Raw genomic sequence first — 24,345 nt, 5'->3', positions numbered from 1 at the left:
GCCGGGGCCACAGTGCATTGTTAGGGTCTTGACTGAATGCTTTTATTTTAAATCCTTGTTAGTAAGCTATATTATTGACAATTGCAGCCTCTTGCACTTGTTTCCTTCAACCCGACAAAAAATAATCATGATGCTCTTTGGCAGCTCAAATGAGTCACAGAATTTCATTGTTAACTTATTTAAGAATGACTTTAAGGGTAAAAAGAAGAGACAGAGACAAAAACAAAACATGATTATCATCACTGCAAATTTAGATCAATTTCACATGTATTTGTGAATCCTTTCCTGACTTTTGCTCAGTTTTCTCCAAGTTGATCCATTCATATTTGTTGTTTTTCATGTTATTAAAAGTAATTCAAGAGATCAATAAATCAAATACATTTTGTAAATGTTTGCACCAAAGTTATCTGTTGGCTTATATGCAATAAAGTATAATTATAACACCATAAAGTAAAACAAAACATGATCTTGTTATCTTCTACCACAAACTGTCTTACTTCCAGACAATAAAGGCCAAACATCAGGAATCTTACAGTGGGCTTTATTCTCTCACCATCACATAACAAATCAAAAAGAAACAAAACCAGGCCAGTCTCCATAAACACAACTACTAACCCTGAACAACTGAGCCACACATCACTGAAACTGCAGCCAGGCACACATACAGGGTAATTATGGTCATTTTTACTTCACTTATTTAAAAGATAAGATGCTGTTCATAATTCGCCCTTGTCCCTAGCCCTTTTGCTGTTTCTGACTTGTTGAAACAGAAACTAATCAGTTGAGTACTGAGGACGTACCACCACATGGTAGGATAACAGTTCTGAGCGGCATGGATAACTTAGTTTTGCTCTGCTTGGGACAAATACGAGATTATCACCATCATCAGCATTATATTCACCAACATGGATAACATACCTCCCTTCACACTCAATAACAAGCCTATTGCTGTAATAAACACGTCCCTTCATCTCAGTGGGTAAAGAACTGTTCTTTCCCTCAATCTTCAAACTAACAGCTGGCAAAGAAGGGCAGGTGACATTTTCACTTGAGCAGTCTTCATTATGAAGATATAACCTTGTTTTCCAGCGCACGTTCTGAAAAGTAAAACAAGCGCTGTTATGAACGGGAGTTTGGAAATCAGATATCAGACTAAAAGTGAGCCCCTGGGGAAGACTGGTGACCTGCATCTCATAAGCTTTGATATGGTAGTAGTTGAAGGTAAAGCTCCATGGGCTGCCAGTGTAAATCCTGCATGTGTAGACATTTTTGTCTTCTGTCAGGTCATTGACCATTGTAGTGAAGGGCAGGGCATTAAACTGAAACCCATGCAACTTTTTGCCATGGTACTGTGAGCCATCAAGAGTGTACAAGTCCTCAGATGGTATCATTGGAAAACGGATGAGCTTCAGAAGGACCTCAGGAATAGTTGTGTTATCTTGGGCTGCCGTCCATTTCTCCAGTCCTTTCAGGATTATGGTTTCACTACGTACCACAAGGTCTGAGCGAGACAGCAGGGCTTTGACCAGATCAAATGGAAGATTTGTCCAGGCTCTGGAACGGATCAGCGCCTCACAGTTCCACGCCAGGTAGTGAAGGCAGACATCCTGTAGTTCCTCATTACCTGTTAAAACTGCAAACTTATAGACAGAGGTCTGACTCTGAAAAGAGGGATCATCTGGAAGAAACACTTTTAGAATATTTGGAGCCTCCTTTTGAAATTCTGTCAGACCCCAGCTGGATGCCATCTTGAGAATGCAAATTGCAGAGGATAGTGTGACTTTAATCTTTCTGGTGTAGAAGTATCTGAAAAATAACCATTTTCATTGGCAAGGTTAAAAAAATTTCTAATTCATACAATGCTTATAATTAGAAAGCAACTCAGAGGATAAAAATCTGCTACGAGTGGAAAAGGTTCCAGATGACAGTTTGCTTTTACCTGAGAAAGTTGTTGGCGTGTTGACTACACTCAGATGTGACGTCAATGCTGAGGCTGCTGAAGTCTGGCTGTGAAGTTCTGAGGTCTGGGTTCAGAGTTAGGATGACCTTGTGAACACAGATTGTCTCAATAGTGTTGTTGTCCACCACCACTGTGATGTTCAGATCACAGTCACGTTGGCTGTCAAACAGCTCGCCCAGCTGATGAGAGAGACTTGAATTGTGATCCAAATCATACTCGTGGCTTAGATCCCTTTCGACAGCTTCTGGACACAAAATGAGTAGAGTGAGAGTGCGTCATTTCTCCAAGAAAGATGCATACTTCTTGCCTAAACGTTGGTTGCCTTACGATTTTCACATCTAACACCAGCATCTTCTTGGTGACCACAGTTATGGATTCCCCATCCAGGAAATGTGCAGTGGAGCAGGTTTGCCTCTGTCCCAATGCAGCCTATGTCGTCCATCCAGATTTCACCTTCACCTAGCAAATAAAAATGAATCACGATGATATAAGCATTTCTACCAAATATTGTTCATAATTACAGGTTTTCATCATGAGCATTTGGCATATCTATGCTTATACTGTGCTGACTTGAGTTTCAGAGAGTCACAGTTATTACCGCTGCCGAATGCAGATGATTCTACAGCTTGTAATGCCCGAGGGAAATTGAGCTGGCGACACACTGCATGAGCATCCTGTATGTCCCAGTTATCATCGCACACAGTCCCCCAAACTCCGTCATGAAAGATCTCCACGCGGCCCTCGGAGAGATCTTGACCATCCACCAGCCTGATAAAACCTTCCTCGTTGCCTAAACAAAAATGTAATACAAGAAAAATAAGAAGAATAAGTTTATTGTCACTCTGCACAATCTGTGTCCAGCAACAGGAAAGGATGAAAAACAAGCCTGCATTTACCAGCCATATCTGCTTAAGTTCATACCATGAGCTCTGGTTTTGCCTTAAAATTTAGGTCATCTCATAAAAATGGTGGGAATTTCCTATGAAAATGTAAATGTTTAATTAACGTTACAAATCATGTGACTTGTCACCAATGTTCTCTGCCATGTTGAACTATGAATTTGCTCCACTTTTCTTTACAAAATATTCCAGATTACTTCATACCAGCTGAGAAGAAGGCTGAGGAGTTTCTCCAGGGGAAAAAAAAGAAGTTTTTTTTTGTGTTCACAGCTGAATTATAAACAGAAACAGTTCACTCACCAGCAGATAAGGTGACGCTCCAGAAAAGAACGCAGAATAACAACGTATTTTCTTTCATTTTTATTGGAGTGTACTGGAAAAAAGAAGGAAAACAAGCAAGTGTTTTTGACATTTATCAGTCAGTGGACTTATCATACTTCTTTAACCTCAGACATAGCGGAGCTGTTTGTCCAGCCTCTTGGTTTCCTGTCACTTTTAGTTTATTGCTTTAAGGAACAAAATAAGTTTGAGGAGGCCAAGATCACCATGAGAGCAACAAAAAAAGATTTTGTAGCAATGCTGGTAGATTTTCAAGAGACATACTGCATGACCTACTTTCTTTCATGTGACCCAATAAAGTAAACAAACACATGCAAATCTAACTGAATTTATGTACGATGAGGACAGATTGTCCTTCAGCTCAGTGTCTGCACAATGAACGTGCAATGCCACTTTATATTTTTCTGGTTCAAAATAGGAATGAACTTACCAGAACTCAAAATGGAATTAAGTGAAGAAGAAGTATGGCGTCAAATTTATGAGCAAATTACATCACCTCCTACCTCGTAGATATTATCTGCTGCTTGCACAATATCAATCCTTTTTTTTATCACAAATGCAAGAGCCAAAACCTAACTTTTAAAAATTTGGGGGCGAAAACCCAGGGGGGGCGCGGGCACTCTTGTGATTGGTCACTTACAATAGATTACGTCATTCATTCACTGATTGGATCACACCCAAAAGTCCTCCTAGAAAGTTGACTGACAGCCCCTGAACAACAAACAGACCGTTTGGACTTCGGATGCATCTTACTGCATCTGTCGTTTTTCAAACCTACTTTACATGAAACCATGCAGGAAATTGTGAATCTGATGAGTTTACAGTTTGTGCACGAGTGCATGAGACAATATCACATTGCTAAAAGAATAACAGAAAGCTCCTTCACTGCGGAAATAAAATGGAGAAACGTGCAAATTTAATATGTTGCGTCCACTTATTTTAGTGGAATTAGCAATAACAGATATTTTTTTAATTTTCAGTTTTACAGTAATTTATACAAATCTACGACTTTCCTTTTTCTTTCCCCCCTTTTTTCGACTTAAAAAAGGTCCCATCATTATTATTAAAACAGGGTCAGTAAACACATCTCATAACCCTTGTGAAACTACGGTCAGTGGCTTTCAGGCAGTGGCAGTAGATGGCAGCCAAAGGGAGAAACACAAAGTTCATCTCAGTTTAAACCCCACTCGTGTCAAAACAGCCACTGTTACACACTGAAAACCAGTGACAGTGAGGGAAAAGGTAATCGAAAGAGGACAGACATAAAGAAAAAATAAACAGACGACATCACAGAAAAACACATGAATATCAAAATAAAATCAATTCGTGGGACATCTGAGAACCAGTACGACTTCTTCCAATGCAAATGTTTCTGTGCAAAACTTTACTCTTTCATTTCAGGTTGTGTTTTCAGTGGCGAATGTTTTTAATGTCACTGCTTCAATCCCGTGTATTGATTTTGAACAAGTTACGGAGTTTTGCATGCAGGGAGGCTCTAATTCTTTGTGCGTTGTTCCTTGTACGATTTGTTTCGAGAAACGCACTTAAGTTTTACAAATTAAAATGATTATTCCAGAAATGTACCAAAGAGACTGATGAAAAACTGTCGAGACTAAATGTTGTATAGTTATATTGTATTATGCTTCGATTATTACTGATCAGCGCTTTGGCTGCACGCGCTGAGATTGTCAAGAGGTTACTGGGGCGTCGCTGTTGCTAGGCAACCGTTAGCTAACAGCTACAAACGAAGAGGAGGAGGAAGAAGATCAGTACCGCGGAAGGAAAATGAGTGTGAAGGCACAAATCAAGAGATAATCTCATCTTTTTTTTTAAAACAAACAAGCAGTAGAGCAGGTACAACCAGCACTCTGTCTGGCTCTGGTTTTTAGCGCTAAAGACACGATGTCAGCCCAGGAGGAACATGCGAACATCGGCAAAGTTCTGAGTTTTCTTCGAGAATGGGACCGTGGGGACAGGACCGTCCGCGGCCGCATGTTGAAGTCCTTCCTGACCCAAAACACAGGGAAGACGTTTTATGAGCTGGAGCTGGAGTTTGCACAGGTTGCCAGCCTCTTCCTGGCTCGACTCACCACCTGGATGAGACTCACGTATCCTTTTTCTTTTCCATCTATGTACCTCTGGATGGAGTTGAATGGTGGTGTTCTAATACTCATTACATTAGACACATTTCCAGATCAGTGTCAAACCATTTCTGATCGTTTCTGATGAATTTGAGCACCTGTAGCATGCAACAATATATAAACTTAAACGTTTATATATGCTTAATTCCTAACTTTATGTGTAATAAAACATACTGATTTTTGATTAAGTAGGGAATATAAGGAAGGGGAATTACATGCAACAAGGACTTGCGAGGATAAGCTGGCTGAAGACCATATATCTGTAATTCATTCTTTCATTCTCCTCATGTTCTTTGCTCTATACTTGCACTATATTCTGTCTGAGATTGACTCATAAACAAATAAATTAAAAGCTTCGAGTCATACAGGGAGTACTCCTGGTTCCTGTTCTGGATTGACGATGTACTCACCTGAGACTCAGTCCTTCATTGAATAGTCAGATATATGTTTGGGACATGCTTGGAAGTGCAGCTTAAAGCAATTGGGATTTTTCTGTCTGCGTCAAACCAGTGAGTGTGATGAAATACCACTTTAAACTGCTGTTTACTACTATGTCTGATTATAGTTTTGTCACTGACTCATGTGTCTCACACTCCTCAGTGACCAGTACCTAATGGAGTTCCTGGAGGATGGAGGTGTTCTCACTCTCCTGGAGATCTTAAACCACTCACGGAGCAAAGAGCAGGAAAAGGCAGAGGCCCTCCATCTCTTGCTCACTCTTTCAAATGCTGGTCGCAAGTGCAAAGAGATTATCTGTGAAAGCCACGGTAAAATTTAAGAACATGCAGACATACCCGGTGCACAGATAAGCTGCTCACTGAAGAAGCCAAATGAGTGTTGCCCTCTCTGTTTTCTTACATTCTTGCAGGTGTGAAAGCGATAGCAGAGTGCCTGGCTAAGTCAAACACAGATGAAACACAAGAGACAGCAGGGGCCCTCCTGGAGTCCCTGTCCCATGGAAACCCCAAATATCAAAACCAAATCTACAAAGGTCTGATCGCCCTCATGACTTGCACCTCGCCTAAGGCCCAGCAGTTGGTGCTGCATACTTTACACACTGTACAGGTAACACGAGAGTGCACACTAAGCCATTTATTAATGCAAGCATGTACTGTCATCATTCTCAGAGTATGCATCTGCCCTCATCCTCACTCTTTCACATGATCCACCAATTCTATTTACAGTGTGTTTTTATTTCACATTTACTTAACCAGACTAACAAGGAACAGATTTTGTATTTTTAAGACAAAATTGGATGTATTTAACATTGAAGGGGAAATACAAGTTCTCTTACTTTCCTGTCTTGCAGTCCAAAATGAAAATAGCCCACCACAGCATTGTAGAAGCTCTGCTGAATATGCTCAGGTCCCTGCACCTGGAGGTTCAGGATGAAGGTAGGTTTAAAAATCAAATGGTGGTAAACTTTTGTTGTGGCCGATGAGTTTTTCTTTTTGTTTTGTATGCTAAAATTTTGCATACTTTGAATGGGTCCAATAACCACCGTGGCTGTAACTGACCTTGAAAACCTCTCCAACGCTTTTCTCTCCTGCTTCATGTTTCTGGCAGTCATAAATCTGATCGTAGACCTGAAGGGTTGTGACGTGAGGCAGATGCTTCTCAGGGGCCTGGTGGCTCTGCTGAGGCCTACTGAAGAAGTACAGCAGCACCACAGTATGAAAGGTAACACTTTGGTCTATATGTTTGTTGTTTTCAAAAAGAGTATTAAGTCACATTGTCATATTTTGTCGATACATACAAGCCCAATCAGAGTCTGAGGTGATCAAGATGACTGGATCTCTGCCTGTGTTTGTGCAACAAGCTGCTGCAGCTAAAAGTATACGGTGAGGCCACAAACTTTAGTCCACTGTAACTAGACACGATGTAATGGATGTTTTATCACACAACATTGACAGAAAATGTCATGTTTTATAAAGCAATGTTTTAAAGATATCTGGTGTGTACTATATACTGAATTCATATCACTAGTATATTGCTTTTTCTTATTTATTCTTATTTTATTATCTCAGTGTAATAGTTTTAGGAGCTGTCATACAATAAAGTCATAATGTTAGTGGCGTGAATGTGTTGAAGCTTGCTGGCCGTGGACAGTCCAGAGGTTTCTCGTGAGCTTCTCTCTCTTGGAGTGATCCAAAATCTTCTCTATGCTATGGGCAACAGAGAGCACACCGAAGCCCAAGTGCAAGCCAGTCTGGCCTTGGAGGTACGTACATATATCCAAAGACAGGGGGGGCTGCTACACTGAGGTTTAGTAATGACTCATACTTCTGCTAAAGTGCTTAAGAGTTGAGCTTTATTGTACAGTTAAATAAAGCTCACTAATGTTTTTCTTGTGTAAAATAAACCACAGAAAGAATAAACCACAGTCTTCAGCCAAAGCACAGCACAGCACTGAGAGCTCTTCATCAAGGACTGCACACATTCAGACAGACACAGCTCGTACATGTACTTACGTGCAGTTCTCCTACTTTACTTTGGTATTTCCATTTTCTGTTACTTTGGACTTCTTCTCCACAAGTCAGAGGCTTGTGGAGGCTTTTTCTGGACTGCAGTTATTTGACAGCTGTAGTTACTAGTTACTTTGCAGAATGAGTTTAATTACACAAAATGTAATTAACAAATGAATTATGATGTGATATTACAGGGTAAGATAGAACTTTATTGATCACCTGAAGGAAAATTCATAAGCTACACCAGAAGATAAACTACATAAAGTAGTGAAACCACCTTCAACAGCTTCAACATTAAAGTGCTGAACACACTGATGCATCAATAATTATAATCTAATAATATTATATACATTATCCTGAAGTACTCCATTCTACGTAATGGCTACTTTTACTTTTGGTACTTTAAATATATTTTGATACTAATGTTTTTATTTGTAACAAAGTATTTGTAAAATGCTTCTTCTGCTTAAGTAGAAGATGAGAGTACTTCCTCTTCTACTGGTATGCACACACACTAACACGGTTTTCACGTCTGCCCAGCACTTTGTCCGCTTGTACCCAGAGGTCCAGGAGCGGGTGCAGAGTGTCTTCGGCAGTACGCTGTTTGCAGCCTTTATGGTAAGCTTTAATAACACATTGATATCATGATAGCACTGGTTGAAAGCTCAGTGTGGCGGCGCTAACGGACTCTTATCACCTTCTTTCTACAGCACGAAGCTGACACTTTGTACATGAACGTGGATGAGGCGCAAGCAGAAATCCTGCTAACTAACAAGGTGAACATAACTGAAGGTAATGATTACTTTATCTTCAGGCTGGTCAAAAGGTTGTTTTTTCAGTTGCCTGTACTGTGTGACAATAATTGTTTTATTTTTATGTGTCAATCATTTCAGTTTTGGATGGTGAAAAACTCTGACAAGAGGAATCTTTTTAACGATGCAGAGAAAACATTTGTGTAAATGCTGTTTGTATGTTATTAAAGCTTCATTCTTAATTTGCTGTTCACCTTCTTTCTTTTGTAGAATTAAATAAAAAGAGATCAATTTGGACTCGCACTGTGTTAATGTGTTTGTCCAGTTTTAATACACTTTTACACCGAATTGTTATCAGTTTGCTTTAAACAACATGTGATTTTGACCTGTCAGAGAGTTTTCAGCGTGTTACTCAGAGTTTTTACAAATGTTCTTCTGTTTTTCATGATAATTTACACTAATCAGTGGTGAGATTTAACTAAGTACCTTACTTGAGTACAGTACTTAAGTAGACTAAAAATTTAAGGTACTTTCATTTTGCTTGAGCCTTTTCTTTTCTGTATATACTCTACACTACAGTTCAGAGGGAAATATTGTGATTCTTACTCCCTGATGCTTTGTTATAGATGAAACTAACCAAGTAGACTACAACTGAAACCATCGATCAATTAGCTGGCCAACAGAAAAGAGAGATTTTCTGCACTGAATACTGCTACTTTTAATATGTTGTCCTGATTATTCTAAAGTATTTCAATGAAGGACTTTTACTTGTAACAAAGTCACACATTCATTAAAAGCAACAGGCACTAATAAACTAAATGCATCTCCTAATACGATAATAATAATAATCGATACAAAATGATGGTCGTGCAACTATAAAATCCGGCTTTACGTAACGTTAATTTTAACCCTCCCACCGGAGATGACGTTATACGCGCGTCTCCCGTTTCCTTGCAGCGTATTGGACGAGCGGCGCAGTTCGTCCTTGTCGTGGCGCGAGCTCAGCTGGATCCGTGAGGTAAACAGGAGCGCTCGTGTTGCTCAGAGAGATGAAATAAATCGCCTCATGCGGTGTTTATCTCTGAGCAGGTTACGTTCAGCGATGCACAGAGGCAAGAGACCCGGACTGCAGGTGGGAGGAACAGGAAAAGCAAAGCGAAAGAGGTCAAAGACGGCCGTTAAAGAAGGTAACTTCCGTTAACGAAAACACCAGCACGGAGTTTGTCTAACGATGTCTGAAGACTTTAATCGAGTTTCATGTGAAGGCACGGTGAAACCTGATGAGATGTTTTTGGTTCTCCAGAGGAAACCACGCATCCTTCCTCACCTTCATCCACATATCACAGCTTCCACGATCCTGCTGATGTCGTGCGGCTGCGCTCTCAGCTCCTCAGCTGGTACGACGAGGAGAAGAGGGAGCTGCCATGGAGGACTCTGGTAAAGAGGAGCACCTTTCACTGGCTGTGACTGAAATGGCGTGTTTTTAAATTTAATGATGTGTGTGTATTGGTCAGTGATCCTCATATCAGGTTGCACTGTTATGTTAAACAATGTCAAAACAAAACAAAACTGACTTATATATCTGTCTCTGGCTCTCCGTGCTTCTTCTGAAGGCTGTGACAGAGTCAGACCTCAACATCAGGACGTATGCAGGTGAGAAAATGTTTTGTTGTCAAGGTGACATCACTTTACCTGCTGTTGATGCCACTTTAGAGACTGTTTTCTCTTTTTTTAGTGTGGGTTTCAGAAATCATGTTGCAGCAAACTCAAGTTGCCACAGTAATAGCTTACTACAACAAATGGTTGAAGGTAGGCGCCATCGAGGAGTTCAGCACGCTGATATGTTGAACATGTTGCATGGTGCCTCATGTGTAACATAAACTCTTCCTTCACCTTGTTCCAGCGATGGCCCACCGTGCAGGATCTTGCAGCTGCTACGCTGGAGGTGATTGCAAAAAAAAAAAAAAGGCAGTCGATGAAGATGATGGTGATTTTAAAATAGTGCTGATTTTGAATAAAATGTATTGATTTCATATATGTGTAGGAAGTGAACCAGATGTGGGCAGGCCTTGGTTACTATTCCCGAGGAAAAAGGCTGCATGAAGGAGCTCAGAAGGTTTGTGTTGCACTTTGTAAATCTGCTCCAACTCTGTCATGCATTTCTGTTCATATTTCTGCATCTATAAACTGTGTGCAGTAATCACTGGGGTAATCATGTGGATGTGAAACACTTGAGTCAGTGAGTTCATTGTTTCACTGGTCCGCTTCAGGTGGTGTCAGAGCTTCGTGGACAGATGCCTCGCACAGTGGATGGCCTGCTGAAACAGCTGCCTGGAGTGGGACGCTACACTGCAGCAGCTGTAGGCTCCATTGCATTGGGCCAGGTTGGTCATCTCTCTCTCACACACACACACACACACCTGGAGACATGTACATCTGGACCACAGCTGTATGCCCCCCATGTGCCTGAGCAAACTCTATCTCTAAACCACACTTCATAGCTGCACTGCCTCATTTATCCCTGATGAAAATGAAGACCTCTGTTGCCTAGGTTACTGGAGCAGTGGACGGCAATGTGATTCGGGTGCTGTGTCGCCTGAGGGCCATTGGAGCTGACAGCACAAGTCCTGCAGTGACAGAGACACTTTGGTGAGATTAAACTTCAAACTGATATCAAACCTTAATTTTCATTGTGATACCAGTAACCATTCGTTAATATGTATGAATGTTACCGTGATGTTTTTTTTGTCTTGCTTAGTGCTGTTTTTGCGCTAAGAGTTAAATATATTGGTGTCTGCTTGGGACCCAAACGTAGTCTTCTGCTCACATATTACAGACTCTGCACACAGTTTTTCAGTCCCTTTGTGAAAGCCAATAAAGTCTGCGATCTGTTCAGAATGATTTCTGTGTGTTTGAGGTTGTCTCAGATGAGTCCAGATGAGGAGAAATACGAAACAGAAACCTGGGGTTTGGACAAATCCAGAAGTCTCAGCCATGAGTCAAAATGAATTTTCCTCTGAATGCTGCAGTCCAGTCTCACTTTTTTGGGGGGGTTTCAGCAATTTGGATCCCAGTCTAAATATAGTCTGTGAACTTTGAAAATGAACATGTTTGCTTTGTGTGATCAAAACATAAGATCGTTTGAGTTTTTGGTTTTGTTTTTTTTTTTCATTTCAGGAGTTTAGCCAATACACTGGTGGACCCCGAGAGACCTGGAGACTTTAACCAAGCCATGATGGAGCTGGGAGCACGAGTGTGCACCCCTAAAGGACCACTGTGCAGCCAGTGTCCCATACAGTCTCACTGCCACTCTTACCACAAGGTGAAAACCCTGCTGAGTGCTTGTCAAAGTGCATTGGTTATGGTTTGTTATGTAGGAAACCTGTGCCTTGGATCATACTGTACATGACAGTGTGTGAATGTGCAGGTTCATATCAAACAAGAGAAAAACTCCAGGAAGCTGTTGGTGAAGCTGGACAGGAAGCCGTCAGCCCTGCCTGATATAGAAGACTGTAGTAAGTATCCTCAGTGCTCTTCTCAGACCTTCACGCAGCCATGATGTTATATTAAAGTACTTTCTCCTGTCCCCCAGTGAACAGTGGGACCTGTCCACTCTGTCCCTCTGAGCCCTGGGACGACGAGCTGGGGGTTCAGAACTTCCCCCGAAAGCCGTCGAAGAAGCCTCCTCGAGTGGAGCGAACTCTGACCTGCGTGGTGATCAGACCTGGAGAGGAGGGAGAGGACGAGTACCTGCTCACACAGAGACCAAACAAAGGTCAGTGCACTGAGTGTGTCCCCGCTGGTCCACAATCTGTTTGTGGTGGTGTTAATCAACTGTTGTTTAGCTTTTTGACTCCCTATTTGAAAACACTGGAGATGAGCAGCAATTCACGGGTCAAGACGCAGGCTGCAACACTGCTACACTTCAGTCACTCTTTTGTTTTGTTGATTCTTGCAGAGATTTTCATTGTGGTTTTACTGTAGGTCAGACAAATCTAAACTTGAAATACTAACAGTAGAAATACAAAAAACAAAAATGGGTCAATGTGCATCTATTTGGACAGGCTGCATCAATAATAATACACAGAATAAATTCAGTACATGGGAAATATGGAATAACTTCACTAAGAATTTACATTTAATATTAATAAATGAAGAACAAGTCTTCAAGTAAATAAAATGTCCAATTCAACCATCCTACCTTTACAGGTTTTGAATAAACATTTTTTGTGTTTGTATGTGTGTGTGTGTGTGTGTGTGTGTGTGTGTGTGTGTGTGTGTGTGTGTATCTATGCCTGTGTTGACAGGTTTGCTTGCAGGCCTGTGGGAGTTTCCGGGTCTCCTGCAGGAGGAGCAGAGGTCCGACATGAAGCAGAAGGCGGCTCTGTGTGCTGAGATCAGCAGGATACTGGGAACCAGTGTGACTGACAGCCCTCTCCAGTATGTTGGAGAGGTACGCTCATACACTCCTCCACATGCACTTATAAACTCTTTGCTGCTGCGTATCCACCTTGTGATGCATCACTGATTGGCGGTTTGCAGGTGGTTCACGACTTCTCCCACATCCACCAGACGTACGTGGTTCACACTGTGCGTTTGAAGCGTGCTGACACACAGACTGAGAAAGTACGGTGGCTCACCAGATCAGCTCTGCAGGAAGCTGCCGTGTCCACAGGAGTGAAAAAGGTCTTTATTTTGTTTACGGTGTGTGTGAGTGAGTTTGTTCCTTAAACATGTGACCGCAGGAGTGAAGGTCTGTCCATGTGTAGTGTGTGTGTGTGTGTGTGTGAACAGTCCGTAAATGGGACCAACATGTCAACTCTCCTGCAGATTGCAAAGCTTTGCGATTCTCTGGACAGTCAAAAGGAAAAAGCTTTGAAGGTAAGTGCCTCTGTATATTCATATATATTTTACAAAAATGTACCTTATTCTACAACGGACTGCTTGTTTATCTTTTGTCTCTGCTTGTCTTACTTAGGATGGAAAAGGACAAAAACTTGCCAGCACAAAGAATGGGAGGAAACCTAAACGCAGCGCGGCAGACGGCGGCAGCAGACAGCTTTGCCTCAGCTCCTTCTTTAAGACAGTCAAACAGGAGTGTTGATGGTGTCTTCTCATACATACTGAACTGTATGCTACACACTGTATACAGAGTGTACTGTCAACGCATCATGGGAATTAGAAACAAAATGTTATGAAATTATTATCAAATTTTAAGCTAAAATCACAAGAATCTGTAAATTGCTCCTGTGATATTCATGCAGGGCCTGAATCAAAAGTTAAATTTGACTCATGATTACCTCAGCTGTAGATAATATTTTTATCATATTATAACTCATCTGTCTATCAAGTTACATTGGTGACATCCTGAAAAATTGACTGCATCACGATAAAAATACATTGTAACTTTGGATAACGAAGAATGAAGCCCAGACACAAGAAAAACACCAGCTTTAATCATTCTTTTGTGTTGTAGAACATGAACAGAAAATTAGATATTTTAGGAGAAATAAAAATATACTTTGATGTTTTAATGATGTTCTTGTTATTGATTTTGTTTACGGACTTGTTTCATTTTATAGATTTTCTTGGAATTAATGGATACAAGTTGGATTGAAGTTGACTATCAGTGGATTTTCTACACTAATGATCATTTTCAGAGCTGGACTAAGAGCAGGTTTAACAAAAAACATGATTATAAAATAATTTACTAATAATTTACCGTAAAAATGCCAGACACTGTAAAACTGCTTTTCTAGCTTTTACTAATTTGTAACAGTTTTCCCAGCAATTTTAAAAATACCTATTTATCAATGTATCTATCTACTTGTATTTCCTGATGGAGAATTCTTAAATTTATTTTTTAAAGCTATAAAATAAAACACATGAGATTGTACAGGACGTCAACAGGAAAGTAAAATCAAAATAATGAAGTTGAGTTTTTTGTGGGGAGGAAGCAGCGCCCTCTGCTGTGCTGAACAGGTAACAACAGCAAAGAAAACGCTCCCCAAAGCGAAGAAAAACAGGAAGTGATCCAATTTTTTTTTTTTTTTTTAAATATTTAGTCCACCTGTTATCCAGAGTCAATCAGGTGATAGTCGGATCCACACTGAAGCTGAGTGCTGAGTTTTATTGAGTTTACTGAGCTGCAGTCGAGTCTCTTGCAGCGCTGCAGCTTGTGGCGAGGCTGACGGGTCGATTTCTGTCCGCCCTCATTCATTTATCTCAGGATCTGGAGCAGGGACTGGGTGCAAGGCGTGCTGTAAGTTGAACTTTGATTAGAACTATTTGCCAGGTGGTGTGCAAAGGTTCTCCAACGAGAAGTTCACTGTTCAGACGGCGTTTGCAAGGAGAGCATCAGTGAGTAGAGTTTTGTCTTAAAATGCTGCCGATGTGAGGCTTTTTTTCTGTCTCCTTTAAGTTGTGAACTTCGTGTTTCCAGATGGCTTCTGCGTGGCAACGCGTCCAGTCTGCATACCAGAGGATAGTGGACAATGGAGGTATGGTGATGGTGATTATTAGTCTCCACATATACAATTCATTTTGCTTTGGTGTTGCTGCAAACTGATCTGCTGTCGCAATTGTAGAGGACATTTCCAGTGTATAAGACAATCCTATACTGTGTGTGTGTATGTGTGTGTGTGTGTGTGTGTTAAGTGTGTGGGAGCTGCAGATGTGCTCCTCAGCCTGCGTTCACAATGACTGCTTTGTGGCTTGTCACATGATTTGCCACCATGCCACTATTTAACTGATATTATGTTGTTGCAGTGGAAGACATAAAGGAGCTGGAGGATTAATTCTGACTTCTAAATACTTTATGCTTTTTGGTTTGATTTACAGTCACAAACTTGCACACAAGCTTTGGGGAATTCAAAGCAGCTTTTAAACTTGTAGTTCCAGTCAGAGGTGTCTTAAATGAGGTCTTAAATGATGCCAGAAGGTCCCTGACACAGAGCTCGGTCATGTTTCAGACAAGAGGACGGACCCATGGCTGCTGGTCTACTCCCCCGTCCCCGTGTCACTCATCTTCCTGGTTTACCTCTGTGTGGTCTGGGTGGGCCCCCGTCTGATGAAACACAGACAACCCGTTGACCTCCGAGTCGTTCTCATTGTTTACAACTTCACCATGGTCGGCCTGTCTGCCTACATGTTCCATGAGGTGTGTTTGTGCTGCCTTTTTGGCAGGAAAGCCAAATCATTTGTGAGCATCGCTATGATGGGAATATTTAGTTTTTCCAGTTTTTGTCGCTGCTGTTTCCTGTTCCTGTGTCATGATATCATTGGTTATATTGGTGGGGTATCAATTCATTAACTGTGTGAATATTTACCAGTTCCTGGTCACATCCTGGCTCTCAAACTACAGCTACCTCTGCCAGCCTGTAGATTACAGCACCAGCCCCTTGGCAATGAGGGTAAGCAAGTCTTAAATTAGATTGAAAGATAAGATACAAGTTATTCAAGTTATAATATGTAAAACTAGCCCCTTTCCACTGTTTCCTTCCTCCAGATGGCCAAAGTTTGCTGGTGGTTTTTCTTCTCCAAGATCATAGAGCTCAGCGACACGGTAAGTATTTCCTAAAACATTTGCAGTGAAATTCAGCCCAAGAAAGAGAAGTTTAAAGTGTAACTCTGCTCCTCTTCGTGGGCAGCTCTTCTTTATCCTGAGGAAGAAGAACAGTCAGGTGACGTTCCTTCACGTTTACCACCACGCCACCATGATCTTCAACTGGTGGGCAGGAGTCAAATATGTGGCCGGAGGACAGTGTAAGTCGGCTATTTTTTTTTTCTTACTGTCAACAAACATCTTATTCCTCACACATACAGCGTAAGTTAGACACACCGTTGCACTGGGAGACATGTTCCTGCAGTTTATGTTGAATTAACCCACACTGTCATTTACTACTACCATAACTTCTCACTAGAGCACGAAATGTGTCTTATTCCACTGCAACAACTAGTCCCCAACAGCTACTGTATTTGCTCCTGTTTGAGTATCTACAATAGCCCAGCTCCTTGAATGTATTACTTAGTATTTTTTTTAAAACTATATATTTGTGATTTATTTTTTAAAAAAGTTTATCTTCAGCAAGAACTAATAGACCACAGACACAGAAAGTTGGAAATCACTTAGGGACAGACTAAAGGCAAGAGTAGTACACAAGGGTCCTCGTGACTTAAGTGCGTCTTTATAGCCAACTGCAGAAAGTAGCATAAACTGAACCAAAATGTTTTGGTTTCAGTTAAAAACAAACAAACAAACAAACGAAAAAAAAAAACAACAAACTAATTAAATTCAGCTATCAAATTACACCTTGAATAATAGGATTTGAGCACTCCCTATGAAAACACCCTTCAGCAAGGCGCTTGAGGTTGATAATTATGGGTGGCTGAAGTAGACTGCAGTCTGTACTTTGTGCTTTGACGCAGTCCATAGACACCAGATGCCCAGCTTTGTCCTCCAGGAGCTTCATTCAGACAGACTGAGAGGTCAGCACACGAGCTAATTGAAATAAAACAGAGGGGGAAAAAAAAGAGACGACTGATGTAACAACATGACTCAAATCTGCGGTGGCTGTAAACATTTTGAAATGTAAGGCCCTGATCAGGAAACACTTCTCTGCCAGCTCATCAATTCAAAGTCTCCAGCGTATTAGTGGTCCATCTGATCCACTGTAAAGATGTTTTCTAAGCGACTGAAATGCTGAAACTAAATGCCAAACTAACTTGTTAATATTAACAGAAAAAGCCTTCGTGTCCTGCGTCTGCTGCCTCTCGCTCTGCATCGTTTAAAACTGAACCTTGTGTTAACATAATTCTAACATTACATAAATGATTACATAAATGACACCTTTTCGACATTTTTGAATGTATTTTTCTTTAATAACTTCAGTAAACCCAACAGCCCATTTTTTGTTTGCTCCTCTGTTTGTGCCACATCCTGCAGCGTTCTTCATCGGCCTGGCCAACACCTTCGTCCACATCGTGATGTATTCCTACTACGGCCTGGCTGCCATCGGCCCTCACATGCAGAAGTACCTGTGGTGGAAGAGATACCTCACGTCTCTGCAGCTGGTGAGCGACTCCTGCTCTGTATGAAAACAACCCAATGTATGAGAAGTTAGCTGATCTGAACTTTTCCTTCTCCAGCTGCAGTTTCTGCTCTTCCTCCTGCACACGGGCTACAACCTGTTCACAGAGTGCGACTTCCCGGACTCCATGAACATGGTGGTGTTTGGTTACTGCATCACCCTCATCATCCTCTTCAGTAATTTCTATTATCAGAGCTACCTCAGTAAGAAGAAGCAGAAATGAGACACAGATGTTTCCCGTGTCTGCAGTACTCACTTGCATCCACTAGAGGGAACAACATGCCCGCAGTTTTCGCTCTTGGTGCTCATCATCGAGTGTCAGTGCAACCCTACAGCCAAACTTCAATAGATGACAGAAAGCACATGTGAACAACCTAAGGACTTTCTAGAGTGTGTCAAAGAAGAGACAGCACGTGATCATTCAGTTATTTATTTCTTAAATTGAGAAATGACAAACATTCAAACAATTGCTGTAAACAAACTGTACATTTTATACATATAATAATAACAATAATAATAAAGTAGGTTGGTTTCTCTGCATTATTGCAGAATTAATGAGTTCAAACCGTCCCCCAGAGATAAATCCAAAAAGCCAAAAAAACCAAAACAACACTTAATAAAATACAGAAATGCAAACAGATTTTTCTTCTGTTAAAACAAACACAGCAAAATGATATATTCTTTTCTACACTTCAGCCTAAAAGAGATTTGAAAGATGCGGAAAAGAGAGCAAAAACATGGAAGAGGATGGAGAGGGCATTTCATTTCCCATTCAAGAGTTCTGTGTGAAGTTTACGTATTAAGACTGCAAAACAGCATGTGTAAGCTTGATCTGATTGTCCGTTAAGTGTCTTAGCACCAGTATAAGTCAGATTCTTTGTACATGATGACTTCTTGGCCGACAGATGTCATAGTGAACCTAACAAATAAAGCATCTGATCTTTAAACGACCTAAGGACATGTCATAATTCTCTCATTTACATTACTAATAAGAAAAGGAGATTTCTTTCACTCGTGTCAATCCTTAATTTAGAATGAGTAAAAATCAGAAGGGCAAAATTAAATTTAATCTGTCCTCTTGAGGTTGGGAACCACTGGGTTAGAGCTCCAGGTTGGGAACCACTGCTCTAACCCACTGGGCTCCGACACAGAGACAGAAGATCAATCTGACGGGTCGTAAGATAATTAAAGGAGCCTTTCAGTGTCAACTTTGAAAGAACCACATTTAAAACAGAATGCTCATAAAAGTTCTTCACTTTTAGTCTCAACAATGGATCAAACAGTTCTACGATTCCCATAATGCAACTCGCTGTCTTTCATTAGACGCTCTTGCCTGGTAAACATGCCCACATATTTCAAATTCCATTTCCATTTCAATTGGAAACTCAGGTTTTCTGTTTATAAATCTCAAATCCAACACAATATAACTGATGACATCACATTATCATTGGAGTTATCTTCTCAGACTTTAGAAAACTACACTTCCATAGAGGGCATTACACAGGCCGAGTAGTATAATACATATTTCTTCATGTCTAAAATCTGCTGAGAAACCATTTAAGAGAATGGAAAACCTCAAATACCTCAAATTATGTTTATTTTCTCAAATCTTTGCTTCTAGCGAATTACTGATTTTTTTTTCCAGTGAAAATGATTCACACAAGACAATTTCTGGTTAAACTGAATAAACTGAAATCTTTGTTTAAAGGGCTCGCAGGCCTAAAGGTTTGGGAATCACCGTTTTCATCTACTTGGGCTATGAGAAAAGTTTAATCATATCACGACCAATCAGATGCCAGCGTCAGGTAAGAAGCAGATCATGCTGTAGTATACTGAACTGACTTCCAAGACTTTTAACGTCTGTTTAATCTTGCTGGTTTCCCATCCACCTGGCAGAGAAGTCGGTCAGAATAAGCTCTTAAGTACTGAGATTTTGCTCTGTGACCCAAATCATGTATGAAGAATAGGAAACAGGAAGTAGAAAAGAGGTGATCCAGGAGTGATAAGATGACTGTGGAAGGAGTTGGACTGCAGAGTAGCAGAGTAGGTGTGGTGAAGCGCGCCCTGCTCCAGTGTTGCTCTATGTCTCTGTGTAGACGGAGGACATGTGGCTCAGACTGCGGTCGAAGCTGCCCACCTGGTAGAAAATGCTCTCCTCTGGGCTGGAAGAGAACTGGCACCCTGCGCCGCCCTGCAGATCCTGGGTCAAGCTGAAGCCTGGAACAGACGAAATGAAGAGCACTTTGTTCAACATCTTGATTAAATCAAATTCTGGCATATAAGGCTCAAAGTAAATTGTCCTCACCTGCAGTGCCAGTGTTGCTAGTCGACATGTGGAAGCCATTGTGCTGATGGGAGGTGTAGGCGTGAGAATCTCCTGGGACATGGACGCCACCGACCGTCTGCTCCATCCTGTAGGAGTCTCCGAAATGGAAGCAGCTCTGAAAGCTGCCTTGGTATTCTAGGAAATGAAAGAGGATGAAGTGGAGCGGGCAGGAGAAAAAGAGGAGAAAAATAGAAGCCAGACTTGATCAACTGCCACCAGCATCTTATGGGTGATTGTTTCCAAGGTCAGTAAGCGTCCGCTCCATCCGGCTGAAACCCGATGTGGAACTCAAATTATGACAATGCTATATTTGTGCTTGTGCTAACAGTGCCAGCATCATAGTGTGTAACATTTGTCCCCATCGTCTCAGTTTGTACTCAGAATTGACCGCAGGAGTCACGATAATGGGAAAGCAGCCTTTCCTGGAGCGCTTTTACGCAACTCCCTGACCGCATCGTGGTTGGAGAGACATCCATGTGTAGATCTTAACAGGGAAAACAGTGTTTAAGGCATTAGGAAAAAGGCTCGGGAGTGACAGCTGGGCCTGCCATGTTAGGGCGCTGAGAGACAGCTGAATACATGAGCCAGCATTTTGTTGGCTAATTCAGCGCAGGGAAAAGGCTTCCGGCATGTGGTTTCCCCCACTATGTCTCTGTGACTCTAATCTCTCTCTCTTTCCTAAAAATGCTCTGACAGAGCTACGGGGCAGACAACTTTGTCTCTTTGGGGCCTTTCATGTGGGTCTGCTGTGGCAGTAAGCGTTTGAAAAAAGACACAGGGGTGTTCTCATGTATATTAAAGTGATCCGACACTAAAGTCTCAAAGGAAGTTATATACATGTTAATACCGAGGCTACATGTTACTGAATAATCTGCTGTGGGAAAAAAATTCAGGATATTAAATTGAAAATGCCAGTGAATATTTTCAAATTCAAGTCAAAACGGATTTCCTGAAACAAGTTTAGTTACATACAGCCAGATGTCTCTGGGTGGGTCTTACCGTCACTGGCAGACTGATGATGGTGATAGTGAGAGTAGGGCTTCTGGTGAGGGTGGACATGCTGTTTCTCCAGAGGAGGCGGCGGCGTCCCTGTTCCCTTCATCCCCGGGGACAGAAGGGGTCCCGACATGCTGGAGGGGACACAGAAAAGGTGGGTGAAATATATATTTAAAAGTCTTGAGGAAATACTCATCCCTTTCTAGACAATCTTTATAATTTCCCAATAAAAGGTTACACGCATTGTGACATCCCAATCAAAGTCGGGGCTGTATGCCGGCTCGCTAACCACACGATCCGACAAACTCAACGGAGCAGTTGGTGATCCTAAACACACAGAAGAAGAAACATTCCAGGCGTGTGGAAACTTGGGCTCCCCACACGTAATCGTCCTCCTACCACATATTATGATCTTAAGTCAACAAACAGCAGAGTGTGCATTCAAGTGAAACCAACTGCCCAGCCTCCCTCCCCAAACCATACACACACACACACATACACACACACACACACATGCTGCCCACTATTGCAGTAACCCCAGGCTTTGTGGCCTACAGAGAAGAAAGGACAATAGTGTTTACATTCATGACTTTTGAGAAAGAGAAATATTAAGATGACATGTTTAAGACTTCGTGGACTCTAAAAGTTTCCACATCAGCTTATTTTTCTGCAAATTGACCATTTAAATAAAAAGTTTGACGCAGCGATCTCAAATCGAAATTAGAGAAATAATCTCAAACTCTTTAAATGGTGCGTACTTCCCACTTTTCTTTAGTCTGAGCCACTGACATCCACACATCCACACTGTGTGCTGGGAAAACCACAATCTGGAGATCAAAGAAGTCAAAGCAAATGGTGAAATATTAGGATCACACCAGCTGATGGTTATTTCACCATTTAGCGTCACAGTTAAACTGGTTCACCCTCAAAAACTCAAAGTCCTGCAGCTTCAGTGAGTTTGTGCAGAAGCTGTCAGCACCATCTGAGACCAAGTTCTGTGTAACGTCATACCGTCTAATGTGAAAAGTATGCTATTATCATGGTGGCTGTTATTTATTTTTTATTTTGTCTTTGCTGTATAGTGTGCACATCAAGAAATTTCTAAATATTTGGAGAATTACATCATGCATTTTAAGGGGAATTCCACCTCAAAAACATTAACAGAAATGTAAATCCTTTTTCAGGCAAGCCTCATACTTTAAGTATCAATGTATATAAAAGAGGAATATAGAGGAAATAACTTTTATTTCTCTGATTTGCGTGCTTCTCTTTCTTCCGCTGTCTAGCTCCCTCGACTGCTAAGCTGCAGCTGTGCAGCCAACCAAACAGCGACCAAAATATTCTACATATTAGTGATTTCAATCAGAGAACTGATACCACTCTCATGTCAGAGTGAATCTAGAGCCACGAGACTTAGTTTAGCTTAGCTTAGCACAAAGATGGGAAACAGCGAGCTAGTGAGTTGTTTGCTAAATCCACAGAAAAATACAAAACAGGTACATCTAAAACAAGATATGTCAACTGGTGAGCTATAGAGGTGCAGGTAGGTGGATTTTGTTCCTCTAAAACAGAGCCAGGTTAGCTGTTTCCCTCCGTTTCCAGTCCTCACACTTAAATGAGGGACATTTAATGTGCTCCCAGTTCCACCTTGTTTTGATCTTTTTTAATAAATTTACCCAGGAGTAGTAGGAACCACGTCTGGCATTTATTCACTTAAATGTTAAATTTGAAAGTTAATAAGAAACTCAAAATGACCACGGATTTAATGACTTAATGTTGTATACTTGACATTAACTTAATGGAACAGCAATCTGGTCCAAATCCAGACTGATAGCCAACAGACCTGCCTTTAAAAACGAAGGCAGCCAATCATCCTCCCAAATATTCAACAGCTACTTAGTACCCTCTCATGACTGCATATGAGGAATGCCAACACATAAACTGCTGCTGTGTTACTATGTGCTGCCTGACTGTGGAAGCATATGGTTTGCGCTAAGCGCTATATGAACGTGATGACAGAGGGTTGCTGGAGGCAGCCGAGCCCTCAGATGACTGCTCACTGCTGGCCTGGCTGGAGCCTACCATATGACCTACTGCTTCATGCGTGAGGGACGTCCCACCCAGCACTCAGTAGCTGGCATTGGCTGTGTGCAGGGCATCTGGCAGAGAGCGGCTGATGAAGGGACGTGGTAAAAGGGTGTCAAAATGAAAGTTCAAGAAGCTGTGAAGAGGTTCCTGCCAATACCAAATTTATTTTACTTAGCTGTAGGACAGAGCTTCAGGCTCCCAGTGTTTCTGCCTCTGTCAATAGAGGTAATTATAAAACTGTGTATAAAAAAAACAGTCTTTTTATTGCCTCCATAAGAGAGGTCATGCTTTTTCTCACTCTATGTCTTCTTTCTGTTTTCCTGTCCTATAAACATATTAATGGAACCCATGAAATTTAAAAGCGTGATTACACTGCAGTGGTCATCTGAATCTGGGGTTTACATTATGCGAATGACCAGTGGTACATTTCCTCAAGTGTCCTACCCAACTTGATGTAACTCCACTACATTTCAGAGGGAAATTTAGAACATTTTACTTCATTAAATAATTTGATGGTTTGCAAAAATGAATGTCTTCTTAAAGACCAAATCACCCATCGTTATATTAAGTAGTACGATTAGCTCTGCTTGACCATCAGCAATAATCCACATATACAACAGAACAGAGAGAGAGAGGCCATTTTACTGGTAATACTTTTCAACTCAAGTACAACCACTAGACTTTTACTTGTAATGGAGTATTTTTATTGTGTGGTATCGCTGGTATGTAAGTTTCTATGACACACTAAGTCACATGTTCTGCAAGAGCAGCAAATTAATACAGCTTGAAATCTAGATGACAGGACTGATGCCTTTGGAAGTAAACAGCCGGTTGGAGAATTGTTCTGCATTGGAGGTTTTGAGTGGTTTCTACTCATCAGCATGTTCACCTGGGTATTAAATTTAAGTGCTTAACTGTATATGAACGGTGCCTGACCCCTGTGTGGACCTCTACAAAATTGAGAAATCTTGTGTGGCACCTTGTGTTAGTCCAACCCTGGAGAAGCTAGCTGTTAGCAAGCGTGGCTAATCCATGGGTTGGCAGAAGCCCAGTGCGTGGCCATGTGTTCCTGCAGAGAGCAGCACTCCCCCAGGAGCTGCTGTCAGCACAAACTCAGGAAACAGTTATACTGTTCATATTTTTACAAGCTGCCTCTATGTGCAGCTAAAGTGAATCATAAGCTAATCACTGCCAGCTGCCTCCGGCCCTGCTCTCACTAGTTTGCTAGCTACTCAGGCTCGAGGTATGAGGGGAATCTTTCATATGCCACATTAATCTCTCTCCTGA

The 24,345-nt window shown here is 41.4% G+C and overlaps 5 protein-coding genes across 13 annotated transcripts in view; 3 read left to right on the top strand and 2 right to left on the bottom strand.

Moving 5' to 3' along the window:
- Positions 1–471: 471 nt before the first annotated feature.
- LOC124061168 (galectin-3-binding protein A-like) lies at positions 472–3,331 on the bottom strand. Of its 2 annotated transcripts, none has more exons than XM_046392759.1 (5): positions 3,160–3,331; positions 2,559–2,750; positions 2,288–2,419; positions 1,940–2,201; positions 472–1,806 (listed from the first exon to the last, which is right to left on the bottom strand). In XM_046392759.1, exons 1-5 carry the CDS (start codon positions 3,269–3,271, stop codon positions 774–776), a joined length of 1,731 nt encoding a protein of 576 aa, XP_046248715.1. In that variant the 5' UTR covers positions 3,272–3,331; the 3' UTR covers positions 472–773. The 2 variants fall into 2 exon arrangements, with proteins under 2 accessions (XP_046248715.1, XP_046248713.1); XM_046392757.1 differs by having other exon boundaries at positions 1,940–2,204; positions 3,160–3,315.
- A 1,222-nt stretch (positions 3,332–4,553) lies between these two features.
- armh1 (armadillo like helical domain containing 1) lies at positions 4,554–8,857 on the top strand. Of its 3 annotated transcripts, none has more exons than XM_046391525.1 (11): positions 4,554–5,306; positions 5,780–5,848; positions 5,940–6,106; positions 6,208–6,404; positions 6,649–6,733; positions 6,906–7,019; positions 7,099–7,180; positions 7,431–7,560; positions 8,348–8,425; positions 8,518–8,583; positions 8,701–8,857. In XM_046391525.1, the coding sequence occupies exons 1-11, from the start codon at positions 5,101–5,103 to the stop codon at positions 8,764–8,766; spliced, it is 1,260 nt and encodes a 419-aa protein (XP_046247481.1). In that variant the 5' UTR covers positions 4,554–5,100; the 3' UTR covers positions 8,767–8,857. The 3 variants fall into 3 exon arrangements, 2 of the variants coding, with proteins under 2 accessions (XP_046247481.1, XP_046247482.1); XM_046391526.1 differs by having other exon boundaries at positions 4,558–5,306; positions 8,518–8,599; XR_006843581.1 differs by lacking the exons at positions 8,518–8,583; positions 8,701–8,857 and adding an exon at positions 7,708–7,834 and having other exon boundaries at positions 4,561–5,306.
- Positions 8,858–9,466: 609 nt separating this feature from the next.
- mutyh (mutY DNA glycosylase) lies at positions 9,467–14,093 on the top strand. 2 transcript variants are annotated; one of them, XM_046391524.1, is made up of 16 exons: positions 9,488–9,577; positions 9,649–9,746; positions 9,863–9,996; positions 10,173–10,212; positions 10,295–10,368; positions 10,463–10,504; positions 10,604–10,675; positions 10,830–10,943; positions 11,111–11,208; positions 11,737–11,881; positions 11,987–12,074; positions 12,152–12,334; positions 12,867–13,012; positions 13,102–13,245; positions 13,390–13,440; positions 13,538–14,093. In XM_046391524.1, exons 2-16 carry the CDS (start codon positions 9,662–9,664, stop codon positions 13,661–13,663), a joined length of 1,542 nt encoding a protein of 513 aa, XP_046247480.1. In that variant the 5' UTR covers positions 9,488–9,577; positions 9,649–9,661; the 3' UTR covers positions 13,664–14,093. The 2 variants fall into 2 exon arrangements, with proteins under 2 accessions (XP_046247479.1, XP_046247480.1); XM_046391523.1 differs by having other exon boundaries at positions 9,467–9,746.
- A 515-nt stretch (positions 14,094–14,608) lies between these two features.
- Positions 14,609–18,108, top strand: elovl8b (ELOVL fatty acid elongase 8b). Of its 3 annotated transcripts, none has more exons than XM_046391529.1 (8): positions 14,609–14,821; positions 14,981–15,059; positions 15,531–15,718; positions 15,891–15,971; positions 16,067–16,123; positions 16,209–16,323; positions 17,504–17,631; positions 17,707–18,108. In XM_046391529.1, exons 2-8 carry the CDS (start codon positions 15,002–15,004, stop codon positions 17,869–17,871), a joined length of 792 nt encoding a protein of 263 aa, XP_046247485.1. In that variant the 5' UTR covers positions 14,609–14,821; positions 14,981–15,001; the 3' UTR covers positions 17,872–18,108. The 3 variants fall into 3 exon arrangements, with proteins under 3 accessions (XP_046247485.1, XP_046247484.1, XP_046247483.1); XM_046391528.1 differs by having other exon boundaries at positions 14,610–14,821; positions 15,002–15,059; XM_046391527.1 differs by having other exon boundaries at positions 14,615–14,919; positions 15,002–15,059.
- Positions 18,109–18,247: 139 nt separating this feature from the next.
- The window catches only part of LOC124060488 (zinc finger protein GLIS1), a 72,781-nt gene continuing 66,683 nt past the window's right edge, over positions 18,248–24,345 (bottom strand). For all 3 annotated transcript variants that reach the window (XM_046391519.1, XM_046391520.1, XM_046391521.1), the window contains 3 exons: positions 20,974–21,104; positions 19,954–20,109; positions 18,248–19,865 (listed from right to left, as the gene is read on the bottom strand). In XM_046391519.1, coding sequence (XP_046247475.1) covers positions 19,729–19,865; positions 19,954–20,109; positions 20,974–21,104 — 424 coding nt within the window. In that variant the 3' untranslated portion in view covers positions 18,248–19,728. The remainder of the gene's footprint in view (positions 19,866–19,953; positions 20,110–20,973; positions 21,105–24,345) is intronic.

This window comes from Scatophagus argus, chromosome 6 (genome assembly GCF_020382885.2).
Source record: "Scatophagus argus isolate fScaArg1 chromosome 6, fScaArg1.pri, whole genome shotgun sequence".
NCBI lineage: Eukaryota > Metazoa > Chordata > Actinopteri > Scatophagidae > Scatophagus > Scatophagus argus.
This window is presented reverse-complemented; position numbering and strand designations above follow the sequence as displayed.

What these genes read in the sequence shown, in the direction of transcription:
- LOC124061168 (XM_046392757.1), bottom strand. Translation starts at nt 3,271, where the DNA reads ATGTCAAAAACACTTGCTTGTTTTCCTTCTTTTTTCCAGTACACTCCA. An exon ending in ATCATCTGCATTCGGCAGCG is followed by an intron (nt 2,420 to 2,558) that starts GTAATAACTGTG and finishes TTTATTTGCTAG; the next exon opens with GTGAAGGTGAAATCTGGATG. An exon ending in CACGCCAACAACTTTCTCAG is followed by an intron (nt 1,807 to 1,939) that starts GTAAAAGCAAAC and finishes GTTATTTTTCAG; the next exon opens with ATACTTCTACACCAGAAAGA.
- armh1 (XM_046391525.1), top strand. Translation starts at nt 5,101, where the DNA reads ATGTCAGCCCAGGAGGAACATGCGAACATCGGCAAAGTTCTGAGTTTT. An exon ending in GCTGCAGCTAAAAGTATACG is followed by an intron (nt 7,181 to 7,430) that starts GTGAGGCCACAA and finishes AATGTGTTGAAG; the next exon opens with CTTGCTGGCCGTGGACAGTC. An exon ending in AAATCCTGCTAACTAACAAG is followed by an intron (nt 8,584 to 8,700) that starts GTGAACATAACT and finishes CAATCATTTCAG; the next exon opens with TTTTGGATGGTGAAAAACTC.
- mutyh (XM_046391523.1), top strand. Translation starts at nt 9,482, where the DNA reads ATGACGTTATACGCGCGTCTCCCGTTTCCTTGCAGCGTATTGGACGAG. An exon ending in AAAGACGGCCGTTAAAGAAG is followed by an intron (nt 9,747 to 9,862) that starts GTAACTTCCGTT and finishes TTGGTTCTCCAG; the next exon opens with AGGAAACCACGCATCCTTCC. An exon ending in GCAGTGACAGAGACACTTTG is followed by an intron (nt 11,209 to 11,736) that starts GTGAGATTAAAC and finishes TTTTCATTTCAG; the next exon opens with GAGTTTAGCCAATACACTGG.
- elovl8b (XM_046391529.1), top strand. Translation starts at nt 15,002, where the DNA reads ATGGCTTCTGCGTGGCAACGCGTCCAGTCTGCATACCAGAGGATAGTG. An exon ending in GAGGATAGTGGACAATGGAG is followed by an intron (nt 15,060 to 15,530) that starts GTATGGTGATGG and finishes GTCATGTTTCAG; the next exon opens with ACAAGAGGACGGACCCATGG. An exon ending in ATATGTGGCCGGAGGACAGT is followed by an intron (nt 16,324 to 17,503) that starts GTAAGTCGGCTA and finishes CACATCCTGCAG; the next exon opens with CGTTCTTCATCGGCCTGGCC.